Source organism: Nerophis ophidion, linkage group LG03, assembly GCF_033978795.1.
Source record: "Nerophis ophidion isolate RoL-2023_Sa linkage group LG03, RoL_Noph_v1.0, whole genome shotgun sequence".
In the NCBI taxonomy this organism is placed as follows: domain Eukaryota; kingdom Metazoa; phylum Chordata; class Actinopteri; order Syngnathiformes; family Syngnathidae; genus Nerophis; species Nerophis ophidion.
The window spans coordinates 46,221,124-46,245,398 of NC_084613.1; the positions used below are offsets into that span (position 1 = coordinate 46,221,124).

The 24,275-nt window shown below is 38.3% G+C and overlaps 2 protein-coding genes across 4 annotated transcripts in view; both read right to left on the reverse strand.

Moving 5' to 3' along the window:
* rps6kl1 (ribosomal protein S6 kinase-like 1) overlaps positions 1 to 16,461 on the reverse strand; it is a 36,863-nt gene extending 20,402 nt beyond the window's left edge. The window contains exons 1-6 of one of the 3 annotated variants that reach the window (XM_061895385.1): positions 16,394 to 16,461; positions 15,887 to 16,007; positions 11,584 to 11,725; positions 7,485 to 7,609; positions 615 to 707; positions 503 to 550 (exon numbers count right to left, since the gene is read on the reverse strand). In XM_061895385.1, coding sequence (XP_061751369.1) covers positions 503 to 550; positions 615 to 707; positions 7,485 to 7,609; positions 11,584 to 11,719 — 402 coding nt within the window. In that variant the 5' untranslated portion in view covers positions 11,720 to 11,725; positions 15,887 to 16,007; positions 16,394 to 16,461. Of the gene's footprint in view, positions 1 to 502; positions 551 to 614; positions 708 to 4,057; positions 4,177 to 7,484; positions 7,610 to 11,583; positions 11,726 to 15,886; positions 16,008 to 16,393 lie in introns of those variants that run through there. The other 2 variants (XM_061895388.1, XM_061895386.1) reach the window with 2 other exon arrangements.
* A 1,892-nt stretch (positions 16,462 to 18,353) lies between these two features.
* On the reverse strand, positions 18,354 to 23,908 carry olfm4.2 (olfactomedin 4, tandem duplicate 2). Its single transcript, XM_061893785.1, is given in 5 exon segments — positions 18,354 to 18,518; positions 20,828 to 21,052; positions 22,508 to 22,576; positions 23,666 to 23,770; positions 23,849 to 23,908. Coding segments are annotated over 5 exon segments (624 nt in total).
* Positions 23,909 to 24,275: the final 367 nt, after the last annotated feature.

Consider the following 24,275-nt stretch of genomic DNA (forward strand, 5'->3'; position numbering starts at 1 on the left):
AGAGTGGCACAGGGGTTAGTGCATGTGCCTTACAATAAGAAAGTCCTGGATTTGATCTCTCTGTGTGGAGTTTGCATGTTCTCCCTGTGAATGCGTGGGTTCCCTCCGGGTACTCCGGCTTCCTCCCACTTCCAAAGACATGCACCTGGGGATAGGTTGATTGGCGACACTAAATTGGCCCTCGTGTGTGAATTTCAATGTGAATGTTGTCTCTATCTGTGTTGGCCCTGCGATGAGGTGGCAACTTGTCCAGGGTGTACCCCGCCTTCCGCCCGAATGCAGCTGCGAAAGGCTCTCGCAGCCCCCGACGCCCCAAGTGGGACAAGAAAATGATGGATGATGATGGAAAGGAAAAATGAATGGCTCATGATCCAAACGAGCAAACCACATCATGTGTGAAATATGGTGGAAGCACTGTTATGTCACATATTAAACTGCAAACAAGTAACAGTGATTTTTAAACACCGCATTTTTCTAACTATTAAAATAAATAAACACTCACCTTTACAACAAAAGTCTCTTTATTCACCATACTTTGGACCACTAGGACCTATGCAACAAAACAAAGATTATTATTGTATTAAGACATGTGAAACCATTGATTATTCACATACCTTATCACTGACTCCCACCACCTTACACATCTCCAGATCTTCTACAGGAGAACTTAAATGTCTTACTGGGCGGAATCTCAGACTGCTGTAGCCCTGGTCAAAAATATAGATAATAGATCACAATAAAGACAACAAATCACAATGCAAAACACAACAACAGTATTTTAAGTATGCTAGATCAGTAGTTCTCAAATGGGGGTACTTGAAGGTATGCCAAGGGGTACGTGAGATTTTTTTTTAATATTCTAAAAATAGCAACAATTCAAAATTCCTTTATAAATATATTTTTTGAATAATACTTCAACAAAATATAAATGTAAGTTCATAAACTGTGAAAAAAAAATGCAACAATGCAATATTTAGTGTTGACAGCTATTTTTTTGTGGACACGTTCTATAAATATTGATGTTAAATATTTTTTTTTTTGTGAAGAAATGAAACCAGATGATCTCTATTACAATCCCAAAGAGGGCACTTTGAGTTGATGATTACTTCTATGTGTAGAAATCTTTATTAATAATTGAATCATTTGTTTATTTTTCAACAAGTTTTTAGTTATTTTTATATCTTTTTTTCCAAATAATTCAAGAAAGACCACTACAAATGAGCATCAGTGTGCACTGTTGTACAATTTAATAAATCAGAGACCGATGACATAGTGCTGTATTTTACTTTTTTATCTCTTCTTTTCAACTAAAAATTATTTGCTGTGATTAGGGGGTACTTGAATTAAAATAATGTTCACAGGGGGTACATCACTGAAAAAAGGTTGAGAACCATTGTGCTAGATAAAGCAACACTGGTTAGACATTATTGGTCTTCAACTACCTTTTTTTTTTTAACTTAAAACTAGTTTTGTCATTTAAAGGCGATTCTTTTTTTTTTCTTTTTCAGTAGGTTTTTAAAAACAACCAAATGCTCTTGTCATATAAAGGATCGTCAAAGAGAGAATTAATGTTTTTATTGTCCCTTGAAAACAAGAAGATCTGAGAAGTGTTTTTGCAGCGTGTCCATAAAAAAACAGTGTTCTTCTCATAAAGACCACAGGATAACACTTTACTCTCTTTTTTATACAGAGTAGATTATTAAAAACAGCAGAATGCATCAATCACATGGAGGATACTAGACCAGCTTTTTTGCTGAATGTTTTTTAATTTTTTTTTAACTGATCGCTCATGTCATATAGAGCATTAGTCCTAAACTGGTTGACCTGTGGGGCCCACCCTCAACTCCTAGTGACAAGTGGTGACCCAAATTAGGAACATTTTCAAATCAAATTGTTTAAATCTGTATCTGTCGCGTTAATGTAAAAGACTGGTGTTATCTTTCATGGCAGTAATTATTAGTTTCTTTTTCCCCCTGTCTCTCTCGTGTCCCATGCTTTCAGGACACAAATTGGTCCCTGATGGGCAATCAGAATTCTTCTTATTCCAGCCCTGTCCACTGCAGGAAGCTGGGTCATGTGTTTTTTTGTTTTTTTTTTGCTCTCCTGATTTGTACTCGACTTGTTGCATTGCTTGCCCTATGCTTCCTGTGCACTTCCCTGCTGCACTTTTTCTGTTTTTTTCCCCCGAATACGAGGGTTTTTCCTTGCACTTCTCCTGCTGTCTCTGCACCCTCAGGATCCAGATTAACACAACCATTACAGAAATCGTAAAAAACACAGTTATGTTTAAATTTGTGCATAACAACAGTGTTGCAGTACAAACGATGTTTAATTACCATTACAGGAACAAACAGTTTTTCTCCACAAACTCAAATTTTATTGAACAAAAAGTGTAATTCCTATTACACGGAATGTGTGTGACTTAATTAAGGTGATGTGGAAAAAAAGCTGATCCGTCAAGAAAATTGGACACTATGGAAATTTCAGGTGGAACACTTGTTGAATGCAAAAATCTATGGTGCATGCTAAGAGATAGCCAGGTTGTGGATGCTAACGTAAGGCACTGGCAAAATTCCAAAAGTATTTCTCAAGAAGAAATACTTTATTGGGGAAAAATATTTATACAGCACTTTTTCTGTAGTGAAGCAAGGCAATTTTATATTGAGAAACCCACTGTCTACATTAAAACTTCTAAAGGCCTTAGTGGCCACATGCGTGGACAGCACCTTTTAGCTTCTATTTCCAAAATTGTGTACACTACTGAATTGGGGTCCAATGTCGACATATGGACACTTATACTGCTATATGGTGGTGTCAGAAGATTATAACATACAATGGAATTTGTAAAAAAAAAAGTGTAAAAATAAAAATTTGCATGTCACTACACATGAAGTACACATTTGTGTACTTATGGACTAAGTACATCATATAAAAAGATGATTTTTAGTTTTTATTCTAATTAGGGTCCAATGAGCCCCAAGAGCGAAGAAAAAAAAAAGCATGTAAACAAACAGTTTGGGCCTTAAGAGGTTAATTAAGCTAATGTGTGGCTGGCAATGGAAGCTCATTGGGTGAAGGACACAACGGCAGTGACTAGGATGGTAGAAATTCAATTTGAACCATCTGAGCTACGCTGCCCCTTAGAGCAGTGGTCCCCAACCACCGGGCTGTGGCCCGATTGGTACCGGGCCGCAGAATAAGTTTTTATAAAAAAAAAAAAAAAAAAAAAAAAAAAAATTATTTTTATTTTTTTTTATTAAATCAACATAAAAAACACAATATACACTTACAAATAGTGCACCAACCACAAAAAAAACTCCCTTTTTCTTGACAAAAACCTCCCTTTTTCATGACAAAGAAGAAAAAGAAAAAAAAAGGACACCCAACGGGCCGCGGGACAAATTATTAAGCGTTGACCGGTCCGCGGATACAAAAAGGTTGGGGACCACTGCCTTAGAGAACATTTAAAACTAATAAATGAACCGACCACTCGCTAGGAGAAGCAATAGGCACTCACATTGCAAAAGAAGACCAAATTGATAACTGTTTAGTTGCCAACCACTAAGCAAAGTTACAGTTATCTCTGCACTACAGAAACAGACATTTTAACACTGCAGTTTGTTCAGGAAGCACTAATAGAAGAGAAAAAGAGAGTGCATGCAGATGATTATGGTGCTGGTAGTGGTGTATCTGCCATGTCAACACCAGTTCATGGAGGAAATGAAAGTGAACCACGAGAGAAAATAAGTCCAGCTTAAAAAAGTTACGATTGTTGGAAAGAAGGTTCGATTAACTATTAAAGTTGGGGGGAAAAGTAGAATCCAGAGCAAAAGTATAAGATATGAAGTTGACAATAGTTTATTTCGTAGACTTGCCAAAGGATTGAAAGGTTTTAGGCTCAAGATGGTTATTCAAAGTCAAGCATCACAGTGATTGAGGTATAGAAAGATATAGAAGTGCAGACATGTTGCCAAGAATACCCACAGAGGTCTGGTGCTGACTATGATGATTTTTTTTTACTTGTGGCATTGGTACCACAATTCAGATCAGTTCGTACCTTGTTGTCTTTGCTGTCCAAAATAATCTGCACCGGCACCAAATGGCTGTAATTACTGCAGGAAGAGGAGATTCACGTGGAGCAGCCAGAGAGGTACATTAAACCACTTAGTCTGCAAACTAAAAACAATCGATGTATGGATTGAAACATCCCCTTCATTTCTGCAGCAAAACTTTTACAGAGGTCATGAATGAGATAGGCTTTGAGCAAAGTTCACCATCGCATTGTGAGGTCTTGTCAAGAGTTGGAGATGTAGCTCTGTATGTTAATGACCTTATTCTGATTACTGAACAGAAACAGATTAGAGTTAAGAGTCAACAGAAAGCATGAAGTCACTTTAAGAAGAGGTAGAAATAGAAGGACACGGTTGAGCTGTACTAAATCCAGGGACTCTCTGTTGTCCAAGACCATGAAAAGATGTGTGTGTTTCTTTGTCATTGAGAGCATTCTTCTAAAGTACGGAATGGACAATGCAAAACCATGTGCAATTCCAGCTGATACAAATATGAAGCTGGAACAAGTTGATGGTGTCAGAAAGCCTGTGAGCGTGAACTCAAGCACTTACTTATCAATCAATGTTAAGCAGTTTGTTTAATGCTGCAATGGTCACAAGACCTGATGTAGCATTGATTGATTGATTGATACTTTTATTAGTCGATTGCACAGTTCAGTACATATTCCGTACAATTGACCACTAAATGGTAACACCCGAATAAGTTTTTCAACTTGTTTAAGTCGGGGTCCACGTTAATCAATTCATTACAGCACAAGCTGTAAGTGCCAAATGACGCCTATTAAACACTGGAAAATAATTCAGGACAATGAGTCTTGTTGTCAAGTACGAATGGTCAGAGTCTGGAGCTCTGATTAGATTCTCAGACTGACTGGGGAGGAGATCAAGGCGTTTGTCATTGATGAAACCCTTAATGTTTTTCTCTTTGGAAGAGGAGCAGTGAGTCGGTTAAGTAAGAAACAATCAACTGTCACACTCTTATCTTCTGATGCTGAATATGTCAAACTAACCCAGACTGCTCCGGAATGACTTCTGAGTGATCTTAGAATGAATCTACACCAACATTATACCTGGAGTCATTTCAAAAGCGAGGCCTCCCGTTAACCACTCAAGAACAAGCACACAGACATGTGTTATCATTACAATTCTGGATGTGTGTAGAATGAACAATTACAGTTTTATAAAGTAAGTACCAATGAATGTCACACACACTAGGTGTGGTGCGATTATCCTCTGCATTTGACTCATCACCCTCACCCCCTGAGAGGTGAGGGGAAAAGTGAGCAGCAGTGGTGGCCACGCCCGGGAATAATTTTTGGTGATTTAACCCCCAATTCAAACCCTTGATGCTGAGTGCCAAGCAGGGAGGTAATGGGTCCCAATTCTATAGTCTTTGGTATGACTAAGCAGGGGTTTGAACTCAGGACCTACCGATCTCAGGGCACACACTCTAACCCACCAACCTTTTTGAAACCAAGAGCTACTTTTTGGTTACTGATTAATGCAAAGGGCTACCAGTTTGATACGCACTTAAATTGTTTGCCAGAAATGGCCAATTTGCTCAATTTACCTTTAATAAATAAATCTATACATGTATTTTAAAAAAATGGTATTTCTGTCTGTCATTCCGTCGTAAATTTTTTACAGAAGTTTTTTTTGTAACGCATAAATGATTAAAAAAAACTCCACTTAATTTAACGGTTTAAAAGAGGAGAACACAGGAAAAAAATGAAGATACAATTTTGAAACATGGTTTATCTTCAATTTTGACTCTTTAAAATTCAAAATTCAACAAAAAAAAAGAAGAGAAAAACTAGCTAATTTGAATCTTTTTGAAAAAAAATAAAAAAGAATTTATGGAACATCATTAGTAATTTTTCCTGATTAAGATTAATTTTAGAATTTTGATTACATGTTTTAAATAGGTTAAAATCCAATCTGCATTTTGTTAGAATGTATAACAAATTGGACCAAGCTATCTTTCTAACAAAGACAAATCATTATTTCTTCTACATTTTCCAGAATTTTTTTTTTAAAGAAATTCAAAAGATTTTGAAATAAGATTTACATTTGATTCTAAAGATTTTCTAGATTTGCCAGAATATTTTTATTTTTATTTTAAAGAAATATTTCACAAATATTCTTTGTCGAAAAAAAACAGAAGATAAAATGAATAATTAAATTAAAATGTATGTATTATTCTTTACAATAAAAAAATAAATTTACTTCAACATTGATTTAAATTTTCAGGAAAGAAGAGGAAGGAATTTAAAAGGTAAAAAGGTATATTTGTTAAAAAATCCTAAAATAATTTTTAAGGTTGTATTTTTTCTCTAAAATTGTCTTTTTTGAAAGTTGTAAGAAGCAAAGTAAAAAAATAAATGAATTTATTCAAACAAGTGAAGACTAAGTCTTTAAAAATATTTTCTTGGGTTTTCAAATTCTATTTGAGTTTTGTCTCTCTTAGAATTCAAAAAAGGTTGAGCAAAGCGAGACCAGCTTGCTAGTAAATAAATAAAATTTAAAAAATAGAGGCAGCTCACTGGTAAGTGCTGCTATTTGAGCTATTTTTAGAACAGGCCAGCGGGCTACTCATCTGGTCCTTACGTCCTACCTGGTGCCCGCGGGCACCACGTTGGTGACCCCTGCTCTAACCACTAATGTCCATCAGACGAAATGAAAGCTGACATCTTCACTAAGTCAGTGCCTACAGTCGTACTTTGGAGTATTTTTTTTGGAATGAAACTCTACTTAGTTCTACCCAATTGGGTATAGTCATTGATGTTAAATTAGTTAAACCTTAAAATTGTAAAAGTAGGTGGGTTATGATACAGGAATACTTGTAGGTTATGTTTCACTACTGTGGCCTAAAAGTGAGTCAACTATGTCTTGCTACTTTTTACATGTGAACCCATTTCCGGTACCTGAGATTCAGTATTGGTACTTAGCGGTATCAATTTTGAGTACTTATTAATCATATAATTTTTATTGCAATATTTGATACCTGATAATAACTGTGCTGTTCATTTGTTATATCTTGTTTTCTTACACTTCTGAGTCTCATTTGCAAGTGTGCAAAGTGAAATGTGCCAGTCTTGTCTTTTGTTGCGACCTAAAAATTGTTTGTGCTATACTGTAAGTATTGTACTTATTACACATCTGCTGTTTGATTATAGCGTGCGTCTTAGTTGTAGTTTTCATTAATAAATTTGGAGGTGTTGAACTTGTCATGGGATAGGTTCCATCTCCCCGCCACGCGACAAGCGGTAGGAGGGATGGAACTCACCATGTAAAATTGCTCATGCTAATCAGTATCATGCGTATATATGACACAGCCATTGTAAATTAGCAATAGCATTAACAATAAGAAGGATAGTAAATATTCTCAATACCATGGCAGGTTGATGGTCTTACCCCTAAATGAGAACTCCCCTTCCCCAGGTTGTCCTGCAGGTGTGTGATGAAGATTTCTTCTGCTCTCTTTAAATACTGCGTTGTTTTCCTTTTCACAGCCTCCCGACGCTCCTTGTTTGGATCCACTGGAAGACAAACTTCATTCAGACTGGGGGGGCGGGAGACTAATAACAGTCTGATCACCACATTTGTGCACTATTATGAAGTCCTGTAAGTGGAATTTTTTCGACAACTAAAGTTGAATATTACATAAGTTTTGATGTTTTGGTTTTCTTAGAATATCTACACAATTATAGGACGACAAATATGGTGCCATTTTTTAATGAAAAACTCTTCTTTGAGGTGGTTGACTATTGGCACAAAACGTTGGATGTTCTCTCCCAGACTTTTGACAATTTTTTACCATCAGAGGCAGTTAAATATCTTTTTAGACCCATTTTCCTTGAGAAAAGAAGATGTTGCTGTCCTTAGACCACAGCCCTCCCGTCCAAAGGCAAAACCCAGTAACTCAATGTTGTTCAAAACTGAGCTGATAATAATTTTGGAGTTACTTGGTGATATTTTTTACATTAGTGTATGCGATATTGTAATTTGTTCCGTAAGTAAGCAGCTTACTTACGGAACAAATTACTATTTTGGTAACTCAATTTTGATCAAAACTGAGCTGATAATAGTTTTGGAGTTACTAAGTGACATGCTTTACATTAGTGTATGCAATATTGTAATTTGTTCCGTAAGTAACCAGCTTACTTTTTTAAATGAACCTCACTCATTAAAAAAATAAACATCACCAAAGTAAGAGATAAAGTATGCACAGTATTGAGATTTAAAATGGATTTGCCTGATAATTTTACTCACAGTGTATTTGTGTAATAGCAAGACACAGGCTGAGTCCAAAATAAACCTATGTGCCATATGTTGGACTTCCTGTTTATATTTTAGTTCATAAGTACCAATCACATGTTCTCTACTGCACGAACACAATGTGTCACACAAACACAGATGGTTTCATTAGTGGAGGGTTTGAAATATTGATGTGCATTATTGTAATAGTAATAATAACTATCATCATATTGCTTTGCATCACACAGACAATGGATAGAAGTACAACTGCTGTCAGAGTATTGTTTTTATTGAACGTGTGTAACTAAGTATTTGCTGGACCATCTTCACTCATGGTAAATAGCAAAAATGAATAAGATGTAGTGAGTTAACACATTTACATGAACAAACTACTATGAGAGTTAAAACAACGATTATGTGCTGCAAAAATTATTTAACTAGGAATGTATAACCCAGGTGTCCGCAAAGCATGTTGGGTAGTCCGGCAGCAACCTTGTCCATTATGTATATGAAGTGAAGTGAATTATATTTATATAGCGCTTTTCTCAAGTGACTCAAAGCGCTTTACATAGTGACACCCAATATCTAAGTTACATTTAAACCAGTGTGGGTGGCACTAGGAGCAGGTGGGTAAAGTGTCTTGCCCAAGGACATAACGGCAGTAACTAGGATGGCACAAGCGAGAATTGAACCTGCAACCCTCAAGTTGGTGGCACGGCCACTCTACCAACCGAGCTATGTACTTATGTATTCACTACAGTTGTGATCAAAATTATTCAACCCCCACACAATTTTGGTGTTTTAGCAAGTTGGACATTTATTCCGTATTTTGTTTATAGTCATATCAAATAAAGATGTGTCAAATAGACAAATGCAACTTAAATTGTAACACTGTATTTTACAAAATACCAAAAAAGGACATTTTTCTTAATATCTCATTGACAACATTATTCAACCTCCTAGTTGCATGCATCTTTAGTACTTAGTAGAACACCCTTTGGCAGTAATTACATCCTTCAAATTAAGGTTTAACAACTTCCAAGCCTCAGCTTCGTCAATGACTTCATGACATTTGCAGCTAATATATCCTGGTAGGAAATAAAATTCATAATGCCTTGAACGCGATAGAGATTCCCGGTACCTGAGGCAGAGAAACAGCCCCAGAGCATGATTGACCCCCCACCGTGCTTAACAGTAGGTAGGGTGTTCTTCTCTTTGTAAGCTTCATTTTTTCTCCTCCAGACATAACGTTGATTCATAGGGCCAAAGAGTTCCAGTTTTGTCTCATCACTCCATAGAAGAGTTTCCCAAAACCTTTGGGGTTTGTCCAGATGATTTTTGGCATACTGGAGCCTTCTTTTCTTGTGCCTGGTAGTCAGACGTGGGGTGCGCCTGAGAGTTCTGGCATGGAGGCCTTCATCTCGTAGTGCGCGCCTTTTTGTCTGGGACGAAACCTGCGTTCCCCCCTCTGCAATGTCCTGTTGTAGTTCTTCAGCTGTTACCCGGGGGTTTTTAACCACTGTACGCTTCAAATACCGGACATCAGTTGTACACAGGATCCTCTTTCTACTACGCCCATTGACCATCTACAAGAAGCTGAGCGTCACAGTCTTTTTCAATCAGTTTAATTGTTTCTCGTTATGGTTCTGATCACATCTACAGGTGTTTTCAACACCTGATTGAAAATACCTTATTCAAATTCTGTTTTTAAGAGTTATGATCTTCAAGGGGTTGAATAATTTTGTCAATGAGATATTAAGAGAAATGACACTGTTTGGTATGTTACAAAATATAATGTTGTAATTCAAGTTGCATTTGTCTATTTGACGCATCTTTATTTGATATGACTATAAACAAAATACGGAATAGATGTCCAACTTGCTAAAACACCAAAATTGTGTGGGGGTTGAATAACTTTGATCACAACGGTATAAGGGATGTGAATCTTACAACAACTCACGATTCAATTTCGATTCTTGGAGTGACAATTTGATTTGAAATCTGATTTGGTATGAGAAATTACGATATATTTTTTAAAAACAGGTTATAGGTTACAAAGCTCCTCTTGGCTATGACATATACGCCCAGTGAGTAAACGCAAAGATGGCCTGAAAACGTCCTTTAAAAATGTATTCTAAAAAAATATTTGTAAATTTTTTTTAATCAATTTTTTGAAAAAATAAATATTTACATTAAAAAAAAATATTTGTAGATTTTTTTTTTACATACATAAGAATTGCAATTCTGATGTGTATCATTTTGTCTTAGCGCATCTCAAGTACAATGTTTATGTAGTACGTATTACAGTTGCACGTATAATTGATTGTTATTATTAAAATTAAGTATTTGTTTTATATATACTGCGCTCATTTATGACTGCCCAATGTTTTTTCACTTTTCACTCTTCATTCATTCTTTATTTTCAAGATCTCACATGAGAGTTATCATTAGCTTCTTGTATTTTGTAATATTTCCTGTACTCCATCCATCCATCCATTTTACTACCGCGTATTCCCTTTGGGGTCGCGGGGGGCACTGGTCCCTATCTCAGCTACAATCGGACGGAGGGCGAGGTACACCCTGGACAAGTCGCCACCTCATCGCAGTAATTCCTGTTCTGCGCTCCTATTTTTTGTTCCACTTCCCGTTTGCCTTCATTTACCACGACACTTACTGTATGTTCAGAATGATGTCTCGCTCACCGGTCCCTGATTGGCAATCAGTACACACCGGTTGCAAATCAGAATTATTTTTATGCCAGCTTTGTCCGATGGGCAGGGCTGGATCATCTTGCTTTGGTTCCTTTGCGCTTCACACATGTTTTGTCTTTGTGCACTTCCTAGCTCTTTGTTTTTTGTGTTACCCGTGTTTACACAAATAAAAAGCTATTCTTTAATACACTTGCCTGTCATCTCTGCATCCCATGGTCAAGAAAAAAAACTACAATGTAGCAATTTATTACTGACTAAGATATCCACCATCTCTATAAGCTTCACCATTACACCTTCTTATGTATTTCCTCGATAATAAAAGTTACAAGTCACAAGTTTTGAATAAATGATTAGTAGTTTCTGAGACTTTGAGTTGTGGTATGAATGAATATGTTAATAATCCTTCCGCCTACTCCTTTTCAAACATGTTTCATTTTGCCATCATAAAGAAATATTGTGCTTTCTATCGTAAAGTTGCAAACATTTGCGAGCTACTACTGCACCTAAATGAGATGTTTGGTGCAAAAAGGATTTCCGGTACTTACACTGCACCCCGTTCAGCAGTAAATCCACGCCATTCTTGTAATAACTGAAAGCAGCCTCATAGTCCTCGTTGACCTCGCTGTCCAGACCCATGTGGATCTGCTTGGCTGCCTCCACCAAGTAATCTCTCTTTGCCATCCTTGCCTTGAAAGAGGAAGTGAGTCATATTGAAAATCATTTAGGAATAAGAATATGTGTATTAAAAATTGTGGCCTATAAGCCACCTACACTTAGAACCCTGCATCTTTTAAAACGGTGTGGCTAATTTATGGATTTTTCTTGCTAACAACCATACTGCAAATAGTTTTTTAAAAATACACATGAGCATAGACACTGAAATTGGTGTTATTGTTTGTGCTATGGCGCATCTTTTGGACAAGTTTTCTCACTGCAGTTGCTGTGGGGTGAATGTCTACTATATTTCCTTCTGTTTAGTGTGTTCAACCGCAAGGAAAAGAGCTGTTCCGTCTTTTATTCATCTGTAGCGTTTCCACTTGTATGTGTTGTTCATTCATCACTCCAAAAAATGGTTGTAAGTTTTACAATATAACTAAAACTAATCAATCTTAATAATCTGTCCCATGTGTGATGTAAGCAGGAGTCTTTTCATGCATATTTGTACAGACTATCATAATGTAATAAAGCTAGCATTGTTAGCATTAGCAAATATGCTTACAGTCTGGTCTGGTTTTCGTCTGGTGTCATCTGGTCTTATCATTTCCTGTTTTTTTTTTGAAAGGTTAACTCTCCCCCTCGTTTCAGATCACTTGCCCTTCCACCTTTTTCACTGGTCTGATGTCACTCCTGATTGCCTGATTGTACCCACCTGTGTCACATTCCCTCATGTGTATAAATGTCTCGTCCTCCCCTTGTCTTGTGCCAGAGTGTCTCGTTACTGCATGTGCGTACCTCCAGCGTTCCCTGCCATAGCATTGTCCACAGCCAAGTTTCTTGTACCTTTTTGGATCCACGGGAGTAATTTGATTTGTAAGTTTTGTCAGGTAACATTATCTTCCTAGCATAGCCTCCTTAAGAGCGGCTTTTGTTATACTTAGTAGTGTTTTGTTCAGAGCCCCTTTTTCCCTCCGTAGACGGAGCGTTTTGAGTTATTGATATTTTTGTTAGTTTAGAGCTCAGATCAGTTGTGTTTCTATAGCCTGTTTTGTTTCTCCCGTTTTGGACCCCTTCCCTTGATCAAATAAATATATTGTATTTAAATCCTGCATCTGTGTTCAAAGTCCTGTTCTGGTCGTGACACATGTTACAAGTATCCGTGTTAGTATTATTTACTTACAATGGCATTCTTTTTATAATGTTTCAATTTCACAAATTCCTCAGTCAATTCACCAAAACATGATTGTAGGTAGAGTTATTGTGTTTGTTTAGCTTTTTGGACCGCTTGCTCCCGCAGCTCGTGGGTCCATGATGATGACTTCTGTTTTGTTTTATCAGTCATTAAGGTATGTAAATAAACATGTGCAAAATATTTTGTTCCGGTATATATCTGCGGCCAATAGTCCGGTGCGGCTAATATATGGAAATTGTGTTTTGTACACATATATATGTATACCGTATTTCCTTGAATTTCCGCCGGGGCGATAATTAATTTAAAACCTCCTCTGACTCCTGCGTTTACCAAAGGCATGCGGTAAAGGTAAGCATGCGCTAATTATTTTAAAACCTCTTCTCACTCCGGCACTTACCAAAGGCATGCAGTAAAAATTTGAGTGTGATGTAAGCTTGGACCTTAAATCCTAGTAAATAGCTTTTAATCTTCTTCCCTTTATGCGATTTCAAATTACCGGTATTGAAATCAGCCTCTTCCATTTTGAAAATGATGACAGGGGAAGTGTCACTCATGACGTCACGAGTTTGACCAGGCGGTAATACTAAGCATGCGCTAATTATTTTGGGAAGGGAGTTTGACCCGGCAGTAATTCAAGGCAGGCGCATACTATATGCCCTGCGGCAATTCAAGGAAATACGATATATATATATATGTTAAGGCTGTCAACTTTAACGCGTTAACACATGTGAATACTAAAAATAAAATTATCGCATTATCAAATATGAATGATGTCTAATCACTTCCGGGTTGAGGCTTACTAACCAGGAAGACGCACACATTTGTGACACAGTCTGTGACACAGTCTGTGATCACAATGAGAAGCGGCCAATTTCGCTTCAAAACAAATTTTTGGATAAAACTAACATAACTTGTTCGTATCATTGGTGCACATTCATTTTAAAATACCATCCTAAACCGATACATGTACTCGACAGTGTTGTCAATTGTCTTGGCGACCTAAACAGCTACTAGCGACAAATTCTAATGACTTCCTGGGATATTGGAGACTTTTTTGTGTCTTGGAGACTTTTTTGTGTCTTGAATACTTTTTTGTGTCTTGTAGATGAAAGCAAGCAGCAGTCCTCTGTGAGCAGTGATGGCTGCTGCGGCGATAGCTCAGCTACATGCTGGCATAAATGCTAGCTACATTGACAAGAAGCAGAGGAGAAAGCTACGCTGGCAAAATTGACTTATTCAATGTCGTCAACTAAAGTAGCACAGTTAAGTTAAACAATGCCAAAATAATCACTTCACAGTCCCAATATATACAATTTTGGTCAAAAGTTTACATACACTTGTAAAGAACACAATGTCATGGCTGTCTTAAGTTTCCAATAATTTCTACAACTCTTGTTTCTTTGCGATAGCATGATTGGAACACATACTCGTTTGTCACAAAAATCTTTCATGAAGTTTGGTTATTTTATGAATTTATTATTGGTCTACTGAAAATGTGACCAAATCTGTTGGGTCAAAAGTATACATACAGCGACATACATCATCAATTTTGGTAATGTAGAAAAGTTACAATTAAATCAAATTATGGCATGGCCACTTAACTTCATGTGAGTGATTATGATTGACGACACCTGTCGACTTCTCTGAGCCCATTTAAATAGGGCTCATGTGATGCAGTCATTAAACTCGTTTACAAACACGGTGATGGAAAAATCAAAGGAACTCAGCACAAATCTGAAAAAACTAATCATTGACTGGAACAAGTCAGGAAAGTCACTTGGAGCCATTTCAAAGCAGCCTAAGATCCCAAGAGCAACTGTGCAGCCAATTGTTCGTATGTATAAAGTGCATGGCACAGTTTTGTCACTGCCACAGAAAACGCAAGATATCACTTGTTGCTGAGAGAAAATTGGTCAAGATGATCAATAGTCAACTGAGAACCACCAAAAAGCAGGTCTGCAATGAATTGGAAGCTGCTGGAACACAGGTTTCAGTCTCCACAGTCAAGCGTGTTTTGCCTCGCCATGGACTGAGAGGCTACTATACAAGAAGGAAGCCCCTTGCTTCAGAAGTGATACCTTAAGGCTCGTCTAAAGTTTGCTGCTGATCACGTGAACAAAAATAAAACTTTCTGGAGGAAAGTTCTGTGGTCAGATGAAACAAAAATGTTGCTGTTTGGCCACAATACCCAGCAATATGTTTGGAGAAGAAAAGGTGAGGCCTTTAATCCCAGGAACACCAAACCTACAGTCAAGTATGGTGGTAGTAGTATTATGCTCTGGGCCTGTTTTGTGGCCAATGGAACTGGTGCTTTACAGAGAGTAAATGGGACAATGAAAAGGGGGGATTTGGAGGTCCAAGTTCTTCAGAACAACTTAAAATCATCAGCCCGGAGGTTGGGTCTTGGGCACAGTTTGGGGTTCCAACAGGACAATGACCCCAAACACACGTTAAAAGTGGTAAAGGAATGGCTAAATCAGGCTAAAATTAAGGTTTTAGAATCGCCTTCCCAAAGCCCTGACTTAAACCCCATTGAGAACATGTGGACGAAGCTGAAAAAACAAATCGATGTCAGAAAACCAACAAATTTATCTGAACTGCATCAATTTTGTCCAAAGGAGTGGTCAGAAATTCAAGCAGAAGCTTGCCAGAAGCTTGTGGATGGCTACCAAAAGCGCCTTATTGCAGTGAAACTTGCCAAGGGACATGTAACTAAATATTAACATTGCTGTATGTATACTTTTGACCCAGCAGATTTGGTCGCATTTTCAGTAGAGCCATAATGAATTGATAAAAGGACCAAACTTCATGAATTTTTTTTGTGACAAACAAGTATGTGCTCTAGTAACTCTATCACAAAAAAATAAGAGTTGTAGAAATTATTGGAAACTCAACACAGAACATTATGTTCTTTACAAGTGTATGCAAACTTTTGACCACGACTGTATATATATTAGTATACAACTACATTATTTTGTATTGTTTGCTTGAACACCCACCTTTGCTTGCCGGTTCTATTAAAAGTAGGGCACATTATCTGCCTGGCATTGCTGCGCTCGCTGTGCTTGGTCCCCCTGCTGTGACCTGGAGGTTGAGGCCTCTCTGAAGGAGCATGGCTGTCTGAAGCAGCGGAGACAGAGTTAAATGTTCAGACAGGAAGTTAAAGATTTATAAAAACCCTGAATTTTCACCTCCAATATGTCTGTGTTTAGCAGACTAGCATACTGTGCATTACAGTACACCCCTCATTTTTAATGGTTCTATTACCAAATACAAGAAAAACACAATTGTAATATCAACATAACCAGAAACTAACAATCAATTGGACATGTCGTATAGTAATATGTAGCTGTTTTCTTAATGTACTGAAGAGTATTTACATCCACGTAGCGGAAAGTATCATCGTCATGTATATCTGTCACCCATAATCTCCACACAGCAACACAATAAATACACAAAGGATACCACGTTCAACACAACGACAAGTGAAGATAAACACAGTGTACCTGATGGGATGAGGCCGTGCTTGGTAGCAGCATCAGCAAGCACACAACACACTCCTCTGATTCCTCTGAGAGGCGGAGGAAGAGGAGAGACCTCAGGCCAGGCTTCTGATTGGCCGAGCATGATGTCATTTACGGGTACCATTTCACACACAGCACTCACTTCCCTCTCTCATCCTGCCAGATGCTGGCTGATTTAAAGGCACAGTGCTCTTTTCTTGTTTCTCATCATATATTTTCACTCCTACATTTATCATGTATTATAGTTCAACTGTATTACGAATATAATATATTAAAAATAGCAAGAATAGATAACTCCTCTTTTTTTGCCTTTCACAATTATTGGTTGGCCCACATTCAGAGTACTACTTGGTGCTTAGTACAAAATGGAACTGCGCCCCACTCTCACACCCCCAGGGAGGGAAAGATTACAGGGGTGGGAAGGAGGGGGTTTTGGGGTAGGGGGGGCGGGGCAGCATGTAGCATCCTCATCCAAAAAGCAAGATAGGAGTGTTTTTTTAAATGATGCATTCATTCTGCCACTGTATCAACTGGGATAGGCTCCAGTTCACTGAATACCCTAGTAGGGACACGCAATACAATAATCTTAATTTACGACCTTAATTGTTTTTGTGACAGAGCTTTTAACTCTTTTTCTTTTTCTAATATGTCCTGTCCAGCCACTCAGGCAAATCATATTAATGATGAAGATGCTCATGTCTGCTGTGCAGAATTGATTTACAAAAGAAGAGTGAGGGATACTCCTCTTGTTGCCCTATTTGTATTTGACTTTAATAAATTAATGTTTTTAGCGTTTGCGCAGCCGTACCAGAGCAGGAGGGGCTAGAAAGAAGAAAAATAAGGAAGACAGAGGAGAGGAATTGCAGAGACAGAGAGAGACAACAACAAATACGATATATACAAATATGCTACCAAAAATTATGACAAAAAGCAGTTAATGAAGTAAAAAGCAATAACACAGATATGACAATGAACATTATTGCACTACAAATAATTGTTGAATGAAGCGGACAGCATCTCCGGATGTAATACAATCATACATTTCTGGGAAACCAGTGACTTCCAGGAAAGCCTGGATGGCAACCGAGGAAGTTCAGTGACTCTGGAATGACAGATGACGCCCAAAAAAGACTGGCGTGGGTGGATGAGGCGGGCAACCTCATGCACAGCACTTGCAAGAGGGCACCAAACCAAGCTACGGAAATCAACAATGAGCAATACCCCTAGAGTCTCCCGAGAGGGGGCAGATATATGCCAACTAATACTTGCTTGCAACTCATAGCATAACAATTATTATTTTCTCAAAACTCTTCAAGTTGGGGTTTAATGAATGGGTGGGGTTGTGGGGTTGATGTTTCAATGCATTTTTCTTAAATTATGAATAAATATCATTAAAACTAAAATGCCCTGTGATGAGTGACTTGTCCAGGGTTTACCCCGCGTCCCCGCCTTTCCGCCCGATTGTAGCTGAGATAGGCTCCAGCGCCCCCCGCAGCCCTGAAGGGAATGAGGTGTAGAAAATGGATGGATGGATGGATGGAAAACCAAAATAAATTTGCTGGCAATTCGGAAGGACAATACTATTGTCATGTCCCGTCTTGTAAATGTCCTGTATTATTATGTATTTTACAATAAGCTGCTTTTGTATTTCCTGTATTTTGTATTATTACTTTGAACTGTTTTATATTTTAATATGTTATCCTGTAAAGCGTCTTTGAGTACTCTGAAAAGCGCTTTACCAAATAAAATGTATTATTATTATTTTTATTGTTATTATCATTTATCCGGTAAATATGTGAGGTAGTAAATGTCCAATTATTTTTAAATTATTGATGACTGAGGAGCAAAAAAAAAGGTAAGAGCAGTACAGTCCTTTGAATGCTTAAATTTTAATTGCAAAGAAGTCCATCCATCACAATACAGCAGATGCCAAAGAGTGAAGTCATCCCATGTTAAACTTGACATGGTAGTACATGTAGTAACTGTCGTTGTACATGTAGAGTAGCTGATCAGTGGGGTTGTAGTGCAGGTTGGAACATTTCTCCTGGAACTTCTGAAAGGGAACAATAAGGTGTTTCTCCTCCCCAGTCTTAGTGTCGAAGGCATAATACAAGTTTGTATATATAGATATATATATATATATATATTTCTATATATATATATATATATATATATATATATATATATATATATATATGTATGTATATATATAAATATATGTATATATATATAAATATATATATATAACTATATACATATGTACATATATATAATTATGTGAAATGTTTTTAAATGTTATTTTGCTCTACAATAATCATGTCACATGCTCACCAGATTTTTTGCCTGACCCTGAGATGAAGGGACGGCAGCTGACGTGCAAGTAACATGTTCTTTTAGATAGGGACATTGTCGGAAAAAGAGTTGAAGGAGCAAAGAAATAGCTTGTGCACACAACACAAACTCACAACAGATCATGGACCAGCCTCGAAGCAGGGGACAAGGTGGAACTAAATATGACTAATTGACAGTGAGAAACAGGTGTGCAGGCAGGAGAAGGAACAGAAAGTAAATGTGCTGTAAAACACAGACCACACAGGAAATATAGCCAATTAAAGAGCAGTAGGACAGGAACAGATACCAAACACAGGAAAATAACAAGCAAAGCCTAAACTCTTCAAACTGATACTGTTTTAGTCCATAACATGCACCAAAAGTATACCAATAACTTCCCATAAATAGAAAAGTGTGAATCGTTTTGGTATTTTTAGGAGCCTCAAAATAAAATGCGTTTTTCGGCTAAATTAAACACACAGCAGAGTCACCAGCACACAAAGAAGAGGGGGGTGGAGGGGTGAAAGAAAAATGCTACAAAATTAGAGATTTTACCTGAAAAGATGAGGAAAATGAGCAGCAGGAAACAAAAGATTGAAACATGTCCTATTGCAAAGGACATCTGTGATTTAGGGCAGTGGTTCTCAAATGGGAGTACGCATACCCCAGGGGTACTTGAAGGTATGCCAAGGGGTACGTAAGATTTTTATAAAATATTCTAAAAATAGCAACAATTCAAAAAACTTTTATAAATATATTTATTGAATAACACTTCAACAAAATATGAATGCAAGTTCATAAACTGTGAAAAAAATACAACAATGCAATATCCAGTGTTAATAGCTAGATTTTTTGTGGACATGTTCCATAAATGTTGATGTTAATGATTACTTTCTATGTGAAGAAATGTTTAGAATTAAGTTCATGAATCCAAATGGATCTCTATTACAATCCCCAAAGAGGGCACTTTAATTGATTACTTCTATGTGTAGAAATCTTTATTTATGATTGAATCACTTGTTTATTTTTCAACAAGTTTTTAGTTATTTTTATTTCTTTTTTTCCAAATAGTTCAAGAAAGACCACTGCAAATGAGCAATATTTTGTACTTTTATGCAATTTAATAAATCAGAAACTGATGACATAGTGCTGTATTTTACTTCTTTATCTCTTGTTTTCAACCAAAAATGCTTTGCTCTGATTAGGGCGTACTTGAATTAAAAAAATGTTCACAGGGGCTACATCACTGAAAAAAGGTTGAGAACCACTGATTTAGGGGACGGCGCGGCGAATTTGGTAGAGTGGCTGTGCCAGCAATCTGAGGGTTACTGGTTCAATCCCCTTCTTCTACCATCCTAGTCACGTCCGTTGTGTCCTTGGGCAAGACACTTCACCCTTGCTCCTGATGGGTCATGGTGATCGCCTTGAATGGCAGCTCCCGCCATCAATGTGTGAATGTGCGTACGAATGTGGAAATACTGTAAAAGTGCTTTGGGCTCCTTAAAAATGTGTAGAAAAGCGCTATACAAGTACAACCTTTTTACCTTTTACATACAATATTTATTAACCCTCTTACAAAAAGTGTTCAAACTTAAAGTTATAAACACACAAATTTTACTCTTTGTTGATGGCAGTTAGACACAATAAATTATTTAGGTTTAAAAAAGGATAAGATCACGGGTACAAGCGGCCGAAATGAGTTTCCTCCGCCGGGTGGCGGGGCTCTCCCTTAGAGATAGGGTGAGAAGCTCTGCCATCCGGGAGGAGCTCAACGTAAAGTCGCTGCTCCTCCACATCGAGAGGAGCCAGATGAGGTGGTTCGGGCATCTGGTCAGGATGCCACCCAAACGCCTCCCTAGGGAGGTGTTTAGGGCACGTCCAGCTGGTAGGAGGCCACGGGGAAGACCCAGGACACGTTGGGAAGACTATGTCTCCCGGCTGGCCTGGGAACGCCTCGGGATCCCCCGGGAAGAGCTGGACGAAGTGGCTGGAGAGAGGGAAGTCTGGGCTTCCCTGCTTAGGCTGCTGCCCCCGCGACCCGACCTCGGATAAGCGGAAGATGATGGATGGATGGATGGGTTTAAAAAAGTGTTTCACCTCAGTATAGAGTGAGTCAAACATGGGGGAGGAGGAATTGAAGGCATCTTTGAGCTGAGACACCAGAGACTCAAACTCTCTGAGCTAAATCCTGAGCAGCTCGAAGTCCACTTTGATGTAGTCCTCAGCACTGGACCCAAGATTGGACACTAAAATTTGCAGTTCTTGCAGTTCTTTCAAGTAGGCCTCCAACTTCACTTCATAAGACTCGATCTGGAAGATTAGGAAGGAAAAGAAAGAAACAGATTTTTGCATTTTTTTCTCTAAATTGGACAGAAAATGTGCACTGACGTGTCCTCTTTTAAAAAATTTGAGTCGTACTTATATACATTGTATACATACATGCCATTTTATTCATATTCTTTTGTTATATTGTCTCTAACTTAAACTGTTATGTGTTGATGTTTTATAGTAAATGCTCATAGCTTTTATTGTTTGTATTTTATTTTGTTTTTTTTTATATAAGGGAAAGAATAATGATATTACTGTCAAAAATGACAACATTGCACTACCTTATGGAATATTTACAATAAATTACAAGCCAAATGAATGTCAGGTTAATTTTCACCAAAAGAGTTTTTACAATTGGGATGTATACATTTTAAATATTCTGATCCAATCTAACTGCTGCTAGTGATTGTTTCCATGATACAACAAGTTACGACTGGGTTACTCCTGAAAAATATAAATACAACAAGACATTTTTCTGAACATCTCTTAATAAATTAATTATATGAGTGTGTTTGAGGCCTTGTCGAGGTGAAATGGAGGTGGAGAAAAGAGGAACTACTTACCAGAAGAACTGAAAAGTTGCTTATCTGATAAGCAACTACTCATTTCAAAACAACCCCGCACCCCCCACCCCCCCCCAAAAAAAACAACAACCCGCGACTCCCTAGATTTGTAGGCAAATCTAGAAAAAAAAAAGGAAAAAAAAGCCCAAAGTTTCTTAAAATTGTCAAAGTTTGTTGTTGACGTACCTCAAGATGTAGAGAAGAAGGCAGGCATTGAGTGAGGAAACATGGTTTAATAAAACACTAAGACAAAACCAAACAAAAGGGGTACAACAAAAAGCGCCCACGAGGCGGATAACAAACTAAAAGAGCTAGCATGGGAGCTAGAAAACAAAAGTAGCTTAGCATGGAAGCTAGCAAAAACAAAAGGGCCTAGCGTGGGAGCAAGCGGGTAGCAAGCAGGTAAACAGAAGTCATTTGAAAGCAGGGAACATAAGACAGTAAGCTACAAACTGCTACCGTAATATAGCTTACCGCTACGCTGCAATGGCACGACACGACACGACAGTAGCGACAATACAGAAGTGACAATAATCCAGCACTGACTGAAAGAGAAAACAGGTCTAAATAGGAGTGGGCTGATTGACACCAGGTGTGGCCAGGTGCCAATCAGCCGCAGGTGAGGGGAAACAGCGCTCAGGGAGAAAGACAGGAAACAGACAAAATAAGAGCGCTGACAGGAAATACTACACACACAGAAGAAAAAACTAAAACACAAACAAACTGTAAGGGGCAAGCCTGACAATATTAAGCAGACTTGGCAACACTGGTTTATTGGATCCGCTTTGCCTGGAAATTCAGATCCTAGATCCTTGTGCTTTAACCACCCCATTTTATATTTGTAAAACTGAAATTATATAATTTTTTACCATACCTTGTTCTTTTGAATTCGCACTTCCTGGATCAGATCCTTGCTAACTTCTTGCATGTGCTGCACCCCACACTTGCCAACTTTGAGACCTCCGATTTCGGGAGGTGGGGGTTGGGGGGCGTGGTTTGGGGCGTGGTTGGGGCGGGGATGTGGTTAAGAGGGGAGGGGTGTATATTTACAGCTAATTCACCAACTGGAGTATTTCATATATATTTCATATATATATATATATATATATATATGGGCTTCACGGTGACAGAGGGGTTAGTGCGTCTGCCTCACAATATGAAATTCCTGCAGTCCTGGGTTCAAATCCAGGCTCGGGATCTTTCTGTGTGGAGTTTGCATGTTCTCCCCGTGAATGCGTGGGTTCCCTCCGGGTACTCCGGCTTCCTCCCACTTCCAAAGACATGCACCTGGGGATAGGTTGATTGGCAACACTAAATTGGCCCTAGTGTGTGAATGTGAGTGTGAATGTTGTCTGTCTATCTGTGTTGGCCCTGCGATAAGGTGGCGACTTGTCCAGGGTGTACCCTGCCTTCCACCCGATTGTAGCTGAGATAGGCGCCAGCGCCCCCCGCGAACTCGAAAGGGAATAAACGGTAGGAAATGGATGGATGGATATATATATATATATATATATATATATATATATATATATATATATATATATATACAGAGTTATATAGCTATGAAATACTTAACCTTCAGTGAATTCTAGCTGTATATATTTATTTTATTGTAAATATAAATAAAAGAAATAGTTGAATTTCAGATGGCACCTATCAAATACACAGTAATAAAAACACAGTTGTTCTACTAACTGTACTGTGCTTGCTGGTTACTAAATAAAAAACAACAACACTTACCTTTCACTATTTGAGTAACGTCCCTCCTGAGTTTCCAGAAGATGGCGCCAGTATGTGCTTTGCCCTGCTGTCTCTCGCTGTCAGCTCTGTTCGTTTTTGTATTGTTTGCGTCTATTTTCGTCTCTGTCAGCTCACTGCTTGTGTATGACCGCCAAACACTTGGCTGGCCACCAGCTCCTGCTGAATTTCGGGAGATTTTCGGGAGAAACTTTCTTCCGGGAGGTTTTCGGGAGAGGCGCTGAATTCCAGGAGTCTCCCGGAAAATCCGTGACGGTTGGCAAGTATGCTGCACCCGGTCAGTGGGAAAGTTGGTGTCAGGTAGATAAAACTGACAAACACACTGCCCCGAATCCCCCACTGATGACATCACATTACCAGACCCCCAGTCCTCATCTGGCTTAGAAACAACAAGAAAAAGGTACGTGTGTATTAACAGTAAAACCAAAGTGCACGCTTTAGTGCCAGAGTCACTTACTATCCAGGCCAGAGTTGGACTTAGGACTTGTAGGAGCAGCAGCAGAATGGGCAGCATCATGTCTCACCTCCCAAGTGTCCCCTAGATGGGGGGCTGAAAAGTCTTTTAAACACAAGTCTTATCAGGTCAGCATGGTCTCTTTTCCCACATTTATTGAGCTCCCTGGAACACGAGAGCAGGTGTTGGTTCACATAAAACTGTTTTTAATAACCAAAGGGCGGATGAGAAAATGGGCACATGTTGAAGTCAAGAAGAGACATGTCATTGTATGTTTATGGTTTGTTAGACCACTGCAATATGACTTTTATTGCACAGGGCTCGCCTCACACATTTTATTAGATTAACTTAACTCACAATTTGTATTTGTATACACCCTCTGGATGAGTGTACGACATGACATATCTCTGCTACCTCTTCCTCAACCTGG